Source organism: Meles meles, chromosome 1 (assembly GCF_922984935.1).
Source record: "Meles meles chromosome 1, mMelMel3.1 paternal haplotype, whole genome shotgun sequence".
Lineage (NCBI taxonomy): Eukaryota > Metazoa > Chordata > Mammalia > Carnivora > Mustelidae > Meles > Meles meles.
The window spans coordinates 132,152,522-132,166,839 of NC_060066.1; the positions used below are offsets into that span (position 1 = coordinate 132,152,522).

The following is a 14,318-nucleotide window of genomic DNA, read 5'->3' on the forward strand; positions in this document are numbered from 1 at the left end:
ATCCGGGCTCTGTTGTTCCATTTATGGGGCACAGGCAGAGTAGATTTGTAATTCTTAAGGGTTCTAGGATTTTCAGAATGGTAAATGAGCATTGGCTTCAACTTATAAAGTCACCAGCTGCACAAGCCCCTAACAGCAGAGTCAGCCTGTCTTTTGGAGCTTTAAAGCCAAGCATTAACTTCTGTCTAGCTATGAAAGTCATAGCAGGATTTTCTTCCAATAGAACACTGTTTCTTCTACATTGAAAATACGTTGTTTAGTGTAGCCACCTTCATTAATGAGCTGAGCTAGACCTTGCAGATACCTTGTTGCGGAGTCTCCATCAGCATCTGTGGCTTCACCTTGCACATTTATATGATGGAGATGGTTCCTTGCTCTAACCAACCTCTCCTAGGTTCTAGCTTTTCTCCTGCAGCTTCCTCTTCCTCACCTCTCTCAGCCTTCACAGAACTGAAGAGTTAGGGACTGGCTCTGGCTTAGGCTTGGGGTTAAGGGACTATTGTGGCTGGTTTGATCTTCTCTCTAGACCACTAAAATTCTCTCCATATCAGTAATAAGACTGTTTCATTTTTTATCATTCATGTGTTTACTGGAGTAGGACTTTAAATTTCCTTTAAGAACTTTTCCAATGCATTCAGAGCTTGGCTGTTTGGTGCAAGACGCATAGGTTTTGGAATATCTTGACTTTCAACATGCTTCTTTGTTAAGTTTAATCATTTCTAGCTTTTCATTTAAAGTGAGAGATTTGCCTCTTCCTTTCACTTTAACACTTAGAGGCTACTGTAGGGTTATTCATTGGCCTAATTCCGATATTGATGTATCTCAGGAAATAGGGGGGCTCAAGGAAAAGGAGAGTGAAGGGGAATGACCAGTGGCGGAGCACCCAGAACACGCACAACATTTATGTATTAAGTTCCCATCTCATATGGGTGTTGTTCCTGGAACCCCAAAACAAATTACAATAATAACATCAAAAATCACTGATCACAGGTTAGTAACAAATATAGTAATGCTTAAAAAGTTTGAAATATTGCAAGAATTTTCAAAATGTGACACAGAGGCACAAAGTAAGCAAATACTGTTAGGAAAATGGTGCCAAGAGACTTGCTTGACACAGGGTTAGTACAAACTTTCAGCTGGTAAAAAAGACAGTATTTGCAAAGCCTGCAATAGAGGAAAGAACAATAAAATGAGTAAGCCTATAATATAGCACTTAAGAGACAATACCCAAGTTCTGGTAGCACTCTCAATAGTAACGAAAAACCATACAGTAACAAATATATTGCAAAACGGATGAACCTACAACTTAAAAACATTAATCTTAATAATAGCAAATACTGAAATTTTCTAAGGGACAGGGACTGTGCCTTAGCGCCACACACTTACATTACTTCATTTAATCCTGCCAACAACATGATGGGAAATAAGTGCAATTATCATTATCTGTATCCTATAGATAAATTTGTAGCATAGGGATCGTAATAATTCTCCCCAAATCACGTATCTCAACTGGTAGAGCCAAGACTCAATCACCACTACCATCATCACCAGCCAAATGCACACACAAAAAGCACCCAGTGTAGAAGATTTACTTCATTTTACAAATGTTCACTGAATGTCAACCATGTGTCAGGCACTGGTTGGGGCTACAACAGCAGCCAAGATGGCATGCTTCCTGGCTCTTACGAAGCTTATGCTTTAGTTAAGTGGGAGGGTTGGAGATAATAAACAAGTAAACATAGAGAATAAAACAGGAAAATCCCAGATTTGAATAAGTATTAGTAAACAAGTTTATAAATCCCCCCAAAAAAGTGTGTGGCGGGGGGGAGGGGGGCTCCTCGGATTAAAGGTTAAGGCAGGGAGAAAGAGGAATGCTCCTGAAGGAGCTGTCAGGGAAGGTGACTTTCAGGATGTAATACTGAAAAGGAGCCAGGAGCACCTGGGTGGCTCAGTGGTTAAGCCTCTGCCTTTGGCTCAGGTCATGATCCTAGGGTTCTAGGATCGAGCCCCACATTGGGCTCGCTGCTTAACAGGAAGCCTGCTTCTCCATCTCCCACTCCCTCTGCTTGTGTTCCCTCTCTCGCTGTGCCTCTCTCTGTTAAATAAATTTTTAAAAATCTTAAAAAAAAAGAGGAGCCAGTTATGAAAAGACACTGAGGGAAAAGGATTCCAGTCTGGAGAATCAATGAGGCTTATAACAGGAAAAGACTCAGAATGCTGGAGTGACCAGAAAGGTAGCAAATGGTGGGAACACAGGATTTGGTGAAGGTATAAACAACAAAAAACTCACTTTAACATTTACTGTGTCAGAATTGTAACTATTCACATTTTTATTTTATAGGTTTTGAAAAAAGGGAGGGGAGCACTCCGTGACAAATGCCTGTTCCACCTAAGAATCCCAAAGTGACACATCTGTTGTACAACTAGAGGTTTTTAAGGATCTGTATGTTCTTACTCAGACTATCATGAGCAGTAGCCAATTGGAGATTATTAATCATGACTAATGCTTTTCTATTTGTCTCAGTTATGCTCCTTACCTAGTGAAAAATTTTCTTTTTTGTATTCAATACCGTATGGGGAAGAAAAAATGTTTTTCCTTATTCAGAGAGGTCCACCATGTCATTTGCCTCTAGCTTTGCCACAAGACCGCTGTGGGAGATGGTATGATTGTTCCCAGGGGCCCTCTGTCTCCCGAGGAGAGGATTCTATCTCCTGGTTAACTGCCAGGTAACTTTCAGTGCCTCCTTCTGGAAGGAAAATAGCTTCCCACCGCAATGGATTTGCTCAGTGACTTAGTTTGGATAATGGCATGCGTCTGGGCAGATTTGGGAGCCGTTACCTGTTTTCACCAGTGCTCCTATTTTTTTTCCCTCTGCCAGAGGAATCACACGTCCCAGTTAGGGGTCTTTCCTTCTGTCTTGATCCCAGAATGAAGAAGACATGTGAAAGAGACTCAAAACGTGGAACACACTCATAGCTCAGTTACAGTTGACAGATTCATGAAAAAGAAATAAGCCTTTATTGAAGGTAAGTCACTGAGATCTTGTTGCTTATATTACAGCATAATTAGTGAAAGCTAATGAAAATATTATTCAATATTCAATTAGATTAAATATATATTTATGTATGTGTGTACTAACACACACACACACACACACACACACACACACACACACAACTTTCTCAGAGTTAGTGCAGAAGAACAAATTAGGGATTTTTTTCCCCAATTTTGAAGATTCTTATCCAAAGAGCTTACCATTTGTTTTTGATCACATGTAATAAGGTTTTCATTTCAATATTAAACAGGATTTCTATTCCTAACATTTCATTTCAAATGATTAAGTTCTGTTTTTCATTTCAAAATAAAAACTTTATTTCTTATACCAAAAAATTAAAGCCATGACTAAAAAATAATAAAATTACAGGAAAAATGAACCTAAAAGTATTATATTAGTTAAATGAAAGAAACCAGACACAAAAGACCACATATCGTCTGATTCCATTTATATGAAATATCCTGAAAAGGCAAATTTGTAGAGACAGAAATAATAGATTAGAGGCTGTCCATGGCTGAGAGTGAAAACAGAGATTAATTATAAATGACGTGATGGATTTTGGGGGGGATATAAAAATGTTCCCAAACTTGTTTACAGGGATGGTTATGCCACTCAGCAAATTTAATTTAAAAAAAAAAGAAAATCACTTCTGGGTGAAATTTATAGCATATAAATTATATCTCAGTGAAGTTACTTTAAAAAGTAAAAAAGAATATGCCATACCATAGCATTTTCAAAATAAAAAATATATATATAAGCATACATATAATTATTTCAGTTTTAATTTTAAAAACTATTGGCTTAACCCTCTGTTCTGTGCATTTTACTGATTTTTGTCAGTATTTGTTAATAAATTTGATTTCCTGATTAAACTTTTTTATTAATACTACAGGTAACAACACTGTGTTATCCAGCATGATTGGTATATTCAGTGTCAGTTAATAAAATATTCCATTTAAAACAGAGAAAATCCTGGGGCGCCTGGGTGGCCCTGTGGTTTAAGCCACTGCCTTCGGCTCAGGTCATGATCTCAGGGTCCTGGGATCGAGTCCTGCATCCGGCTCTCTGCTTGGCAGGGAGCCTGCTTCCCTCTCACTCTCTCTGCCTGCCTCTCTGCCTACTTGTGATCTCTCTCGGTCAAATAAATAAATAAAATCTTTAAAAAAAGAGAGAGAGAAAATCCTCCAAGTATATAACTTTTTACATGTTTATTGAGAAAACTTTAATATACACTCCTAAAATGAGTAACTATGAAAGTTTACTTTAGCTTTTAGTCTTATATCCTGTTTGGAAAGTGTGGGATACAAATAAATATTAAAATAAAATAAATTTTGAACACTACAACCACATAGCTATTGAATCTGTATTTCTTTTTGATCACACTAGCCATTTGTAAAAATGTAGGAGGTTACCAGTTAAGAGTTAATACTAGAGCATCCTATCAGAACCTCAAGGATGCAGAAATAAAATTGCACCTTTAAAACTCAATAAAACATTTTTTAGTGTATATTATGTTCAAATCTGGTGCGCTGTGACATCATTTTCCCAAAACATTTTAATAATATTCCCCATTGTCACAGATCAATAAATAAATACTGTTGTCTGCATAAAAACCTTTTGTAAAGGTCCTCATGGACTTTATTTTTCTTTTCACTATACAACATCCAATCCCCTTTCCAAATATAACCTTGGCTATAGTTTCCGCTAGTGTTTATCCCTTTCTGCCCCTGCCATGTCCAGCCTGCAAATCTACATTGTGAGTACCTAATATGCACCATTTCATCATTCCTTTCCTGCCATAATTAGTTTCCGTTGCTTGCTCTTTGATTGAGATAGGTGCTATTAATCTAAAAGTTATTTTTTCCTAGTAAAAAAAGGTTAAAGGATTCCCTTGGGGTTTTGAGGGGGTTTTGTTGTTTTGTTTTGTTTTGTTCTTGCTTTGTTTTGGTTTGCTTTGTGTTTATTTCTTCTAATACAATTCGAAAAGGAGATTTTGTCCAGGGTTGACATTCAACATAGCTCTGTGTCATCTAGCAATAACATTTACTCACCATTTATTAAGACCAATTTGTTTTAATTCTATTTGGTTTAGTATCCTGATAGGAAGGACCAACACAATACAAATTGAATTTACTGAAAACAGATCATTAGCAAATTACTGTAATAATTGGGTCTATACACAGGAAAAAAGTCATAAGCCATAACATTCAATAACACATTTATCCTATAAATACTTAAAGTTCCTACTCCCCTCCCATCAAGAAGTTTAGTCTATTGGAGATAGACAAGCAATCAAGGTTTTACAGATTAGAAATAAATACCTATTCATAAGGTAATGTAGTATTACAAGATTCAGAACAGCATTATGGGAAGCGCAGAGTGGAGAAATTAATTCTAGCTGAAGAATAAAGAAGCTCTTAGGTAAGAGGTAGTTTTATATTAGGCCATAAGGAATAGAAAGGAATTTGCTTTGTCAATCCAACAATAACTACACACAAGTAGAAAAATTCGAAGCAAGCTCATGTAGTGGCAAGTGAACCAACCTAGATCAGTACTTCTAGAACAGTACTTCCAAACTGTAAGTTGCAAACAAATTAATGTGAACTCCTGTAACATACAATACAGATTGATTCATTTGGTCTGGGAAGTGGGTTCTGAGAGCTCCCAGGTGATACAACAGACTCACAGTCTCCGACTCAGACGACCAAGTTGGCAGACGACAGAGTGGTGAGGCAGGAGAGCTGCAGGCAGCCTGATCATACATCTTGAATGGCAAAATGCAACCGTATGATTAGAACTGCGTGCTCTGGAAACGTCAGTGTGGTTGTGAGCACATGGGATAGACTAGAGGCAGAAGATAAGAAGACTGAGACTTTACAAGACTATTTTAATGGTTCTCAGAAGTAACTGTGTAACAATTTTCTGTTCTGGGAACAGAAAGAAGGCACGGATAATGAAGATACCAAGAAGATAAACTGATGGGGACTTCTTAGGTATGTCGGACACATGGAGAGTGAGTGGAAGGGATAAACAGAAAGTAACACTAAGAATTTTATCCTGGCTATCTAAGGAGTTGTCACATCATTAGCAGAGATTTAAATGGAAACCATAACCAATGTGGGAGAGAAGTATAAAAACTAGGGAATGGCAGAAGATAATATGATTTGGGAATTAAGTTGAAGAGACAAGTAGGACCATCTAATTAAGACTTCCCACTACTACTGTAGTTAAATTTAGCATAAGTTAAAATTCTGCTTGTAACAGCCTCCTAATAGTGCAAAGGGACAGTCCAATCGCCACACCCTCCTCTCCTCTGGGACAGTTAGTCATCCAGCTTGTGCTCAAACATTTTTAGTGACAGAATTCATGACCATGCTGAGTAATCCTTTTCTTTCTGGAACCTTCACTTGGAAAATTCTTCCATAAATTGACCCAAAACTTGTCTCCTCATATTTTTGACCTAGCAATTCTAGTTCCATGCTTCAAAACTACAACCATCTAATCAACCTAGATCATAACAGCTCTTCATAAAGAATTAACCCAAGTCTTTTCTGAGCCAAACTACTTTTTGCGTTTCCCCAGCCTTCCTTCATAGGCCATGGTTGCCAAAACATATCATCAGTGAAACCCCTTTGTTTATTCTCCCTCACAAGGGCAAATGTGTGGCAAGACTGTTTCCAGGGCTGCCCTTCCTATTGCTCACACAAGTGGAAAACAGTGTAGATGGATCCAAGCCCTCTTTTTGCTGAGCCCAGACAAGGTCTCAGGCTCAGTCTCAACACAACATTCCAAAGAATCAATAACAAGGGACTGGATCTGCAGATGAGACAACATCCCTTTGACATTTTCTGATATAATTGATTCCCTTCAAAATACAGAGGACGCAGGGCGCCTGGGTGGCACAGTGGGTTGGGCTCTGACTCTTGGTTTTGGCTCAGGTCATGGTCTAGGGGGTCATGGGATTGAGCCCCACATCTGGCTCTTTGTTCCCCCCCCCCGCCCCTCCTGCTTGTGCATATACGCTCGCTCTTTCTCTCTCTCTAAAACAAATAAACACATTTTAAAAATACAATAAAATACAGAGGATGGGATGAAACTTCGGGAGTGGCAAGGACAATTCAGAGTACAGTACAATTAATATTTCACATGACCTTGAAAATATGGTGCTTATTTAGATTCAGTATCATGTCATTTGTGTACACCGACCTTTCAGTCCCTGAAAACCGTTAGGAATGTTTATGCATAGAATGGTCCCATACACGGCCTCCCTAAACTTATTTTGAAATCTCATTATTTATTTAAATTCTATTGTGGACCATCTATGCTCTCTCATAAGGAGAACTTGAGGATTTTTTATTTTCTTTCTACTTCACTCCACCTCCTCCTCTGGCAGGAATGTAAGAGTACTTAACATATAAGAGGGTATGATGGTAGATGGTGGAACCTCTAGTGGAAAGTATATAAACGTCCTAGATCAGGCCTCCTTTCCTTTGCTTTATGGGTTCCTCTTTTTTTAACCATCAAAATAAGACCCACTGAGGCAGAATCAGGATATGGCTGGGGAAAGCAGAACACACGACCTGACTGCTGGAATCCCGCATTCTAGATTTTAAGTGAGCTGGACAGTTGGGCATATACACACAAATATTCACATACATTCATAGATGCGTGCACACTATATACTCACACACAACATATACATACATACATATTCATGCATGCATACACTAGACACATATGTATACACATGTGGGTGCCTATGTTGTGTACAATGCATGTGTGTATTTTATAGACCTCAGTGTAGATCACCAAGGGAACTATTCATTCATTCAAGAATACTTCTTAAGTAACCATAAGTCAAGCTTGTAATGAAATAAAGATTTGTTTAGACTTCTACTGCTCAAACTGATAGCCACTAGCCACAGATGGCTACTTATATTTCAATGTAAATTAATTAAATACAATGAAAAAGTCAGTTCCTCAGATGTACTAGCCACATTTCACATGCTCAAAAGCCACATGGGGCTAGTGGCTGCTGCAGTAGGCACCTGTGTACAGCTGATCAACAGTCAAGAGTGTTTACTAAAGGCCACCAACTATTCACAAGCTCTTTTTACAGTAACTCATTTAATTCTCATATTTATTATCTGCCCTCATTTTACAGATGAAGAATCTGAGGCATTGAGAGGTGAAGTAATTTGCCCAAGGAAACAAAGCCACGAAGCGGCAGAGCCAGGATTTCAAACACAGACATTTCTTACCTATCAGCTCGGAACAGTACAGTGTCCCACTGGACAAAGCACAGCCTGCACGGCCTTTGATCATCCGGCCCTGGAAGCTGCACTTCCACCAGACTTACTGGTTAGGCAGTCACAACCCGAGCCAGATTCAAGGAGGGGGCAGAGATCCCACCTCTTGTTAGGAAAGCGGCAGGTCACTTTATAGAAGAGCATATGCAACAGGAGATAGAGATGTGGCTATCTTCATCCAAAGCTAATTGCCACACTTTTGTACTATGTATTGTGCTAGTTAGTCTTTTTACTCCCAGTCTCCCAGCTCCTGCCATCTCTTCTCACTGTGGATGACATCACCTGGGCAGGTGGGTGCCGGGGGGGGGGGGGGGGGGGGCGTGTAACAAGCAGGAGATCCAAGAGCAGCAGAAGAGGAGCCCAGGGAATATACGATTTCTTCCTTGCTTTGGCGCCACGTTTCTGGCAGGGGTACTCCTCTACAGACACCTCTCTGTACATACAGCTCCTGTGGAAGTGGTGGCTCCTTCCATACAGGTCCAGTTCTCCCTGGATTCCAGCAACACTGTATACAGTAACACTCTCTTCCCATTAAACTCTGGGTGCCAGGGGCGCCTGGGTGGCTCAGTTGGTTGAGCGGCTGCCTCCGGCTCAGGTCATGATCCCTGGACTTCCAGGATCGAGTCCCGCATCGGGTTCCCAGCTCCTTGGGGAGTCTGCTTCTCCCTCTGACCTTCTCCTCTCTCATGCTCCTTCTCTCACTCATTCTCTCTCAAATAAATAAATAAAATCTTTAAAAAAAAAAAAAAAAAACAACTCTGGGTGCCAATGGCTTTTTTGCCTCTGCAAGTTTCTCAGTAGTTTGGTATACCTTGTTTGTTCCTGAACCTTGACCCAAATCCTGTTAAGAAGTTCTTCATTAAACACTCTTCATTTAAGTCATCAGAGAGAATCCTGATTCTTAACAGGGCCATGACTGATACAGACACACAACAGGAACTCAACAGAGACCATGACAGGAACAAATATGAAAAATTAATAACTAAACTTCCAACATCTTCTACTAAGTATCTGACATAATTGTTGAATAATACAATTATGTCCCTCTATCATAATGTCAGGATTGACAGAGATCAATATATATAGGAGCTGGCTGTCTCAACAACAATAAGAATATTATTCTTATGAAAATCACCTTTTTCACAAAAATGATTCAAAGGCATTGTTCAAAAAAACATACTTGTTATATTTCTGACTGATCACTATACTATTTTCTATCATTGTTACAAAACCAGATCACCTCTTTCTTTTCATAGTGTTTATAAACAAAATACTAAGTAGTTTATAGGTTTAATAGTTTTGCTGAAGATTGAAATTAAGCCTGCCTATACCTTCCAGAACTTCTTTTTTGTCCATTATATTAAAAAAAGAATTTTTTTTCTTAGTTTTGGTACACCATGCCTACAATCCCTATCCCTTCAAACATGACTAGTGGTGATGAGGTTAATTGTATCTGTAAATCACTTGTTTATACTAGATGATACAGATCTCATTTTATGGTCTCGAATACCTTTTAAAAAGACCAATAACAAGATCTATCATTTACCCAGTACCAGATAGGTACCGCACTGCTTCACTGTGACCTGGTTACCTTTGCTACGTTTCAGTTGCTCCTCCTTGTACACATTACAGTATTTAATAAAAATAAAGACTAGGGGTGCCTGGGTGGCTCAGTGGGTTAAGCCTCTGCCTTTGGCTCAGGTCATGATCTCAGGGTCCTGGGATTGAGCCTGGCATCTGGTTTTCTGCTCAGCGGGGAGCCTGCTTCCCCCTCTCTATCTGCCTGCCTCTCTACCTACTTATGATCTCTGTCTGTCAAATAAATAAATAAAATCTTTAAAAAAAAGACTATTTATTTTATTTTAATATATTATTTTCAAAAAAGAACTTTTTTCCTTTTTTTTTTTAATAAAGAGAAACCAGACTTTCTTCTCAAAATTTTTTGCAAGCCACACATCATTTTGGCCCAGTCCTAACACTATTCCTACACTACGGTTATAATTTTTTCCTTTTTCTTTTTTCTGTTTTTGAATCATTGGTCATGTTCCCCTACCTTCCAACATCTATATTTCATCTTTTAAGTCAATATCCTCTGCATTCCCTACGGTCTCCTGAGATCTGGTATCATTTTCCTCCTACTGGATTACCTGAAAACTCCAAACAATACTTTGTTTTGTTTTGCATCTCTCCTGATTTATATTGCCATTTAGAGTTTCTGTCACATCTTCCACCTGGATTCCAAGACTGCAGCAAGAACTGAATCATGTCTTTCTTTTTTCCAAACACTCAGCACAATATCTTACATAAAAGTATTTCACATGTATTTGCCATGCACTTATAAGGTACTGTAAGAAGAAAAGGATTAATAATAAGCCAAGATTCTACTCTGTAAAAAGCTTCTGGAGGGGATTATGATGATAGACATTCAGAAATAATCTAAGGGAATAAGACAAATGTAGCCTGAATATTAAAGTAGTCGATCTGAAAGTACTAGAGGGTAGCAATAGTATCCTTTAGAAGGAATTGCTTCAGGTACCCCTGGGTAGGGTAAACTGTGGGTCAGTGGGTGAGTTCTACAGAGCAGCAGGCTAGAAAGGGCGTGGCAGAGAGAGCAGGCCAAATGGAGAGGACTTTCTTAAATCTGCTTGTCTAACTAACTGTGGTTAGTAGTTGTAAAATTCAACTTATAAGCAGGCAGCTAACTTAAAATTGTTCCAAGTACTCTTTTCAGACTTAACCAACATTACATATATACCTTAATCTACATGGCCAGTCTCTATTAAACGTGGTCCTTAACTTTTTCCCAAGTATCCAACACAGGTAGTTATAAAGCATGAATAGGTGGGGTAGATCCAGGTGTGTGGAGCTGAAGCTGACATACTTTTAAAAAGAATCCAAACTTACAGAACAAAATTAAATAGAAAAACAAATGCCAATTTAGAATGAGAAAAGAAATCTCAACAACTCTTCTGAGCCTTGGAGATCTAGATGCCTTTCTTCTGAGATAGCTTTAGGCAATTTACCAGAAATGCTAACTTAGAAATGCTTCTGGTTGAGATCTGCCATTCCCTTCCCACCTAGAAAATCCACAATTCCCAGTAACTCTCAACATTTCCAGAGGCCTAAACCCATAAACATCTGAAGCTCCCATTCTAGGAGCTTCATCTTAGATCTGCCTCTGGGCAGGATCTCATTAAGACAATGATTCTTAAGAGGGGACTGGGACACTTAGAATCTGGGGAAATACAAAGAGCGGGACTGGGTTGAAACAATCCTAGATGATTCTGATACACAACTGCCACTCCCAACCAACCATCTCCCTCCCCCATGCTGGAAGTTTCACAATGCAGAACCCTACACTAATATGCAAAGACTAATGGTATCTTAGAAGGCAACAAAGGATAGGCCAATTGTCCTGGATTTGAACATAAAGTATGTGTGGAATATAAAACAGCACTGTTAATTTTTTTACAAGTGAACATAAAATAATTCCATTGTTTTACAATTTAAACACATTGAAAGGTCAAATAACTTTCTCAAGAGCACAAAACTGTTACTCTGTCTGAACATCGAGAATCTGATTGCTCCTACCATTTCATTTAACCCTACAGGTAGAAAGGAGTTTTACACACTCCTCTCCGGGTTCACTTTGTAACTTCAGTTTGCTCTCCCAGAAAATAGCCCTAGTTAGGAAGGTCGCTTTCCCTAACACCTCAAGGTAACATTTAACTACTGTACAGGCTTCTTAGTAATTAATACATTGTTCTCATCTGGAGTGTTCTACCAGCAGCAATTTAAAAAACTGGGTTGACATTTTAACAGCCCTGTAAGAAAGATTTTTTTTTTTTTCCAAAAAGAAATTACAACCACCAGTCTACAGGCACCACAAGTCTACCACTAAACCCGAGTGAATTTCTCTCCAACTCTACTGCAAGTTAGGAGGGCCCTTTGGTCCTGGATTTTCCCGGGGAAAGGAAAACGAAAGCGGCTGGCGGTGGGTTGGGGGGCAATAGATCACTGAAAAATCCTCAACTCCGCAGCCTAGGAGCTTCCTGCCGGACACAGGACCCGTTTGCTCTTGAAGAGAGGACTCCCTTGCCACCTGGTCTCACTGGGCGCAAGGCTCACCTCCGGTGTCAATCAGTCCAGTCTTAAACCCATGATCAGTACCACTAAATCAGGAATAATTTCTCTAGAGTAGGGTGATCTCTCTCCCCGAATTCTGCGCTGGCTGCGTTCGAAAAGAAGCGGCTAGGGAGGGGGCACTCTCGGGCCACCGCCTCCCGGGTTTGGAAACTGTCCGGATGAGGTGTCCGTGTCAGACAAGAAACGAGAAAGAGAAAAAAGGAGACAAAATCACAACTTTGCCGACTCCACAAAGCCACGGCCGTGCGGAATGGAAGGTCAAAGTGCAGAAGAGGGCGCGGCTGCGGTTCGCGGCCGGGCCAGGACGCAGCCCCGAGTGCGGCGAGCTGCCTGGCCCGGTTGGGTGGCCGGGGAGACCCCACCCACCTCCAGCTCCGAGCCTCCGCCGGGGCCGGGCGAGCGCGCTGGGGGCGGCCGCTGCACCACGGTGCCAACTCCCGGAGTTGACTTGGAACTTTCCCGGGACGCGCCGCCGCCGCCGCCGTCCTCACCTTACTGAACACCTCCAGGTCGTCCTCGTCCTCGTCCAGATCCAGCACTTCGGCCTGCAGCAGGGCGGAAGAGCCGCTGCCGCCCAGGACGGGGGCGTCGACCCCCGGGCTCTCCCCCGCGGCGCCCCCAGCCGGGAGGCCGGAGGAGCGCGCCTGAGATGCCAGGCGGTCGCCCTCCATCCCGACAGTGCGCGCCCGGCCCGCGGTGGCTGCCAGCCCGGCTCCCCCGAGCGTGCCCATTGGCTCCCGCGCATCCTGCACCTCCCCGGCCGGCCCCGCTCCAGCCCCTCGCCCGCTGCGCAGACGCGGAACTGGCGGGGCCAGCGCGGGGCCGCCTCGTCCCCACCTGGCTCGGGGCCTGCTGGAGACGCGGGAGTGGGGCTCGTGGGCCCTGGCGAGGGTGGGGAAAGGGCCGCTGTCCGCGGGAGGAAAGCCGAGCGCGCGAAGGTAGGAGGAGGGCGTCCTCTCCTGCCCCGGCTCGGGGACGGCCGAGCGTGGGTTTCCGCGGGGGCGGGGGTCTGGGCAGAAGCGACAGAGCGAACCGTCAACTTCGGGGGACCCACAAGGAGGCTGGAAGGCAGCGGACCCATCCCGCCGAGAGGAAAAGCCAGTACTGTATTTCCCGTATTTTAAATGGTTGTCTTTCTTCTGGGTTGTGGTTTTGGAGTCCGTCTTTTACCAAGGCTAATGCAAAAATAAAAAAGACTTGAAAAGCTCCCTTCTGTTTTTATAATTGATTTTTGACCCAATGACCGGACTGTGTGGTCATCTCACTGTCAAGCCAGGGAGGTTGTATTTAAAAACTATTTTCAGCCACTTTCAAATGTGCCTTTACTTCTGGACGTCTTCCTGAAGTTAATGAGCAGGAACGTGTCTAAGAGCCGAGGACGGTGAGCAGGACGGGACCTGGCCACCAAGAAATAATCTACAAACTTTGCGCTGCCAATGCCAAGCCATAATTAGTTTTTCACTGCTTATTATTTTTTTCAAAAAATAAGCTTAAAAAAAGGAAAATTGAACACAAATTGATATATTTTGGGACTATCTTCATGTTTTATTATTTAACTCCTCTCAGTCCCAGTCAGCTCATTTCTCCATCCGTCCTGGAAAGAATGTCTAATAAGTTTGCCCGTAGGCAGGGAGGAGGTTAAGTCAGACTTGACTCCTGGCAAAATAGTTAACGCAATGTTTAGAGTTCTTAATAAAATCGAAAGATAGATAGATACAATATTTGGGGAAATAGAGTTTTTCTCTGCTTCTGATTAGAGTCATGGCCTTAATATTATGTTACCTCTTAACCATTCAGATGTACCTCC

General features: G+C 41.5%; 1 protein-coding gene across 1 annotated transcript in view; it reads right to left on the reverse strand.

Moving 5' to 3' along the window:
* The window catches only part of SNX7 (sorting nexin 7), a 100,384-nt gene extending 87,116 nt beyond the window's left edge, over nt 1-13,268 (reverse strand). The window contains exon 1 of the mRNA XM_046023469.1: nt 13,003-13,268. Coding sequence (XP_045879425.1) covers nt 13,003-13,242 — 240 coding nt within the window. The 5' untranslated portion in view covers nt 13,243-13,268. The remainder of the gene's footprint in view (nt 1-13,002) is intronic.
* Between the last annotated feature and the right edge of the window lie 1,050 nt (nt 13,269-14,318).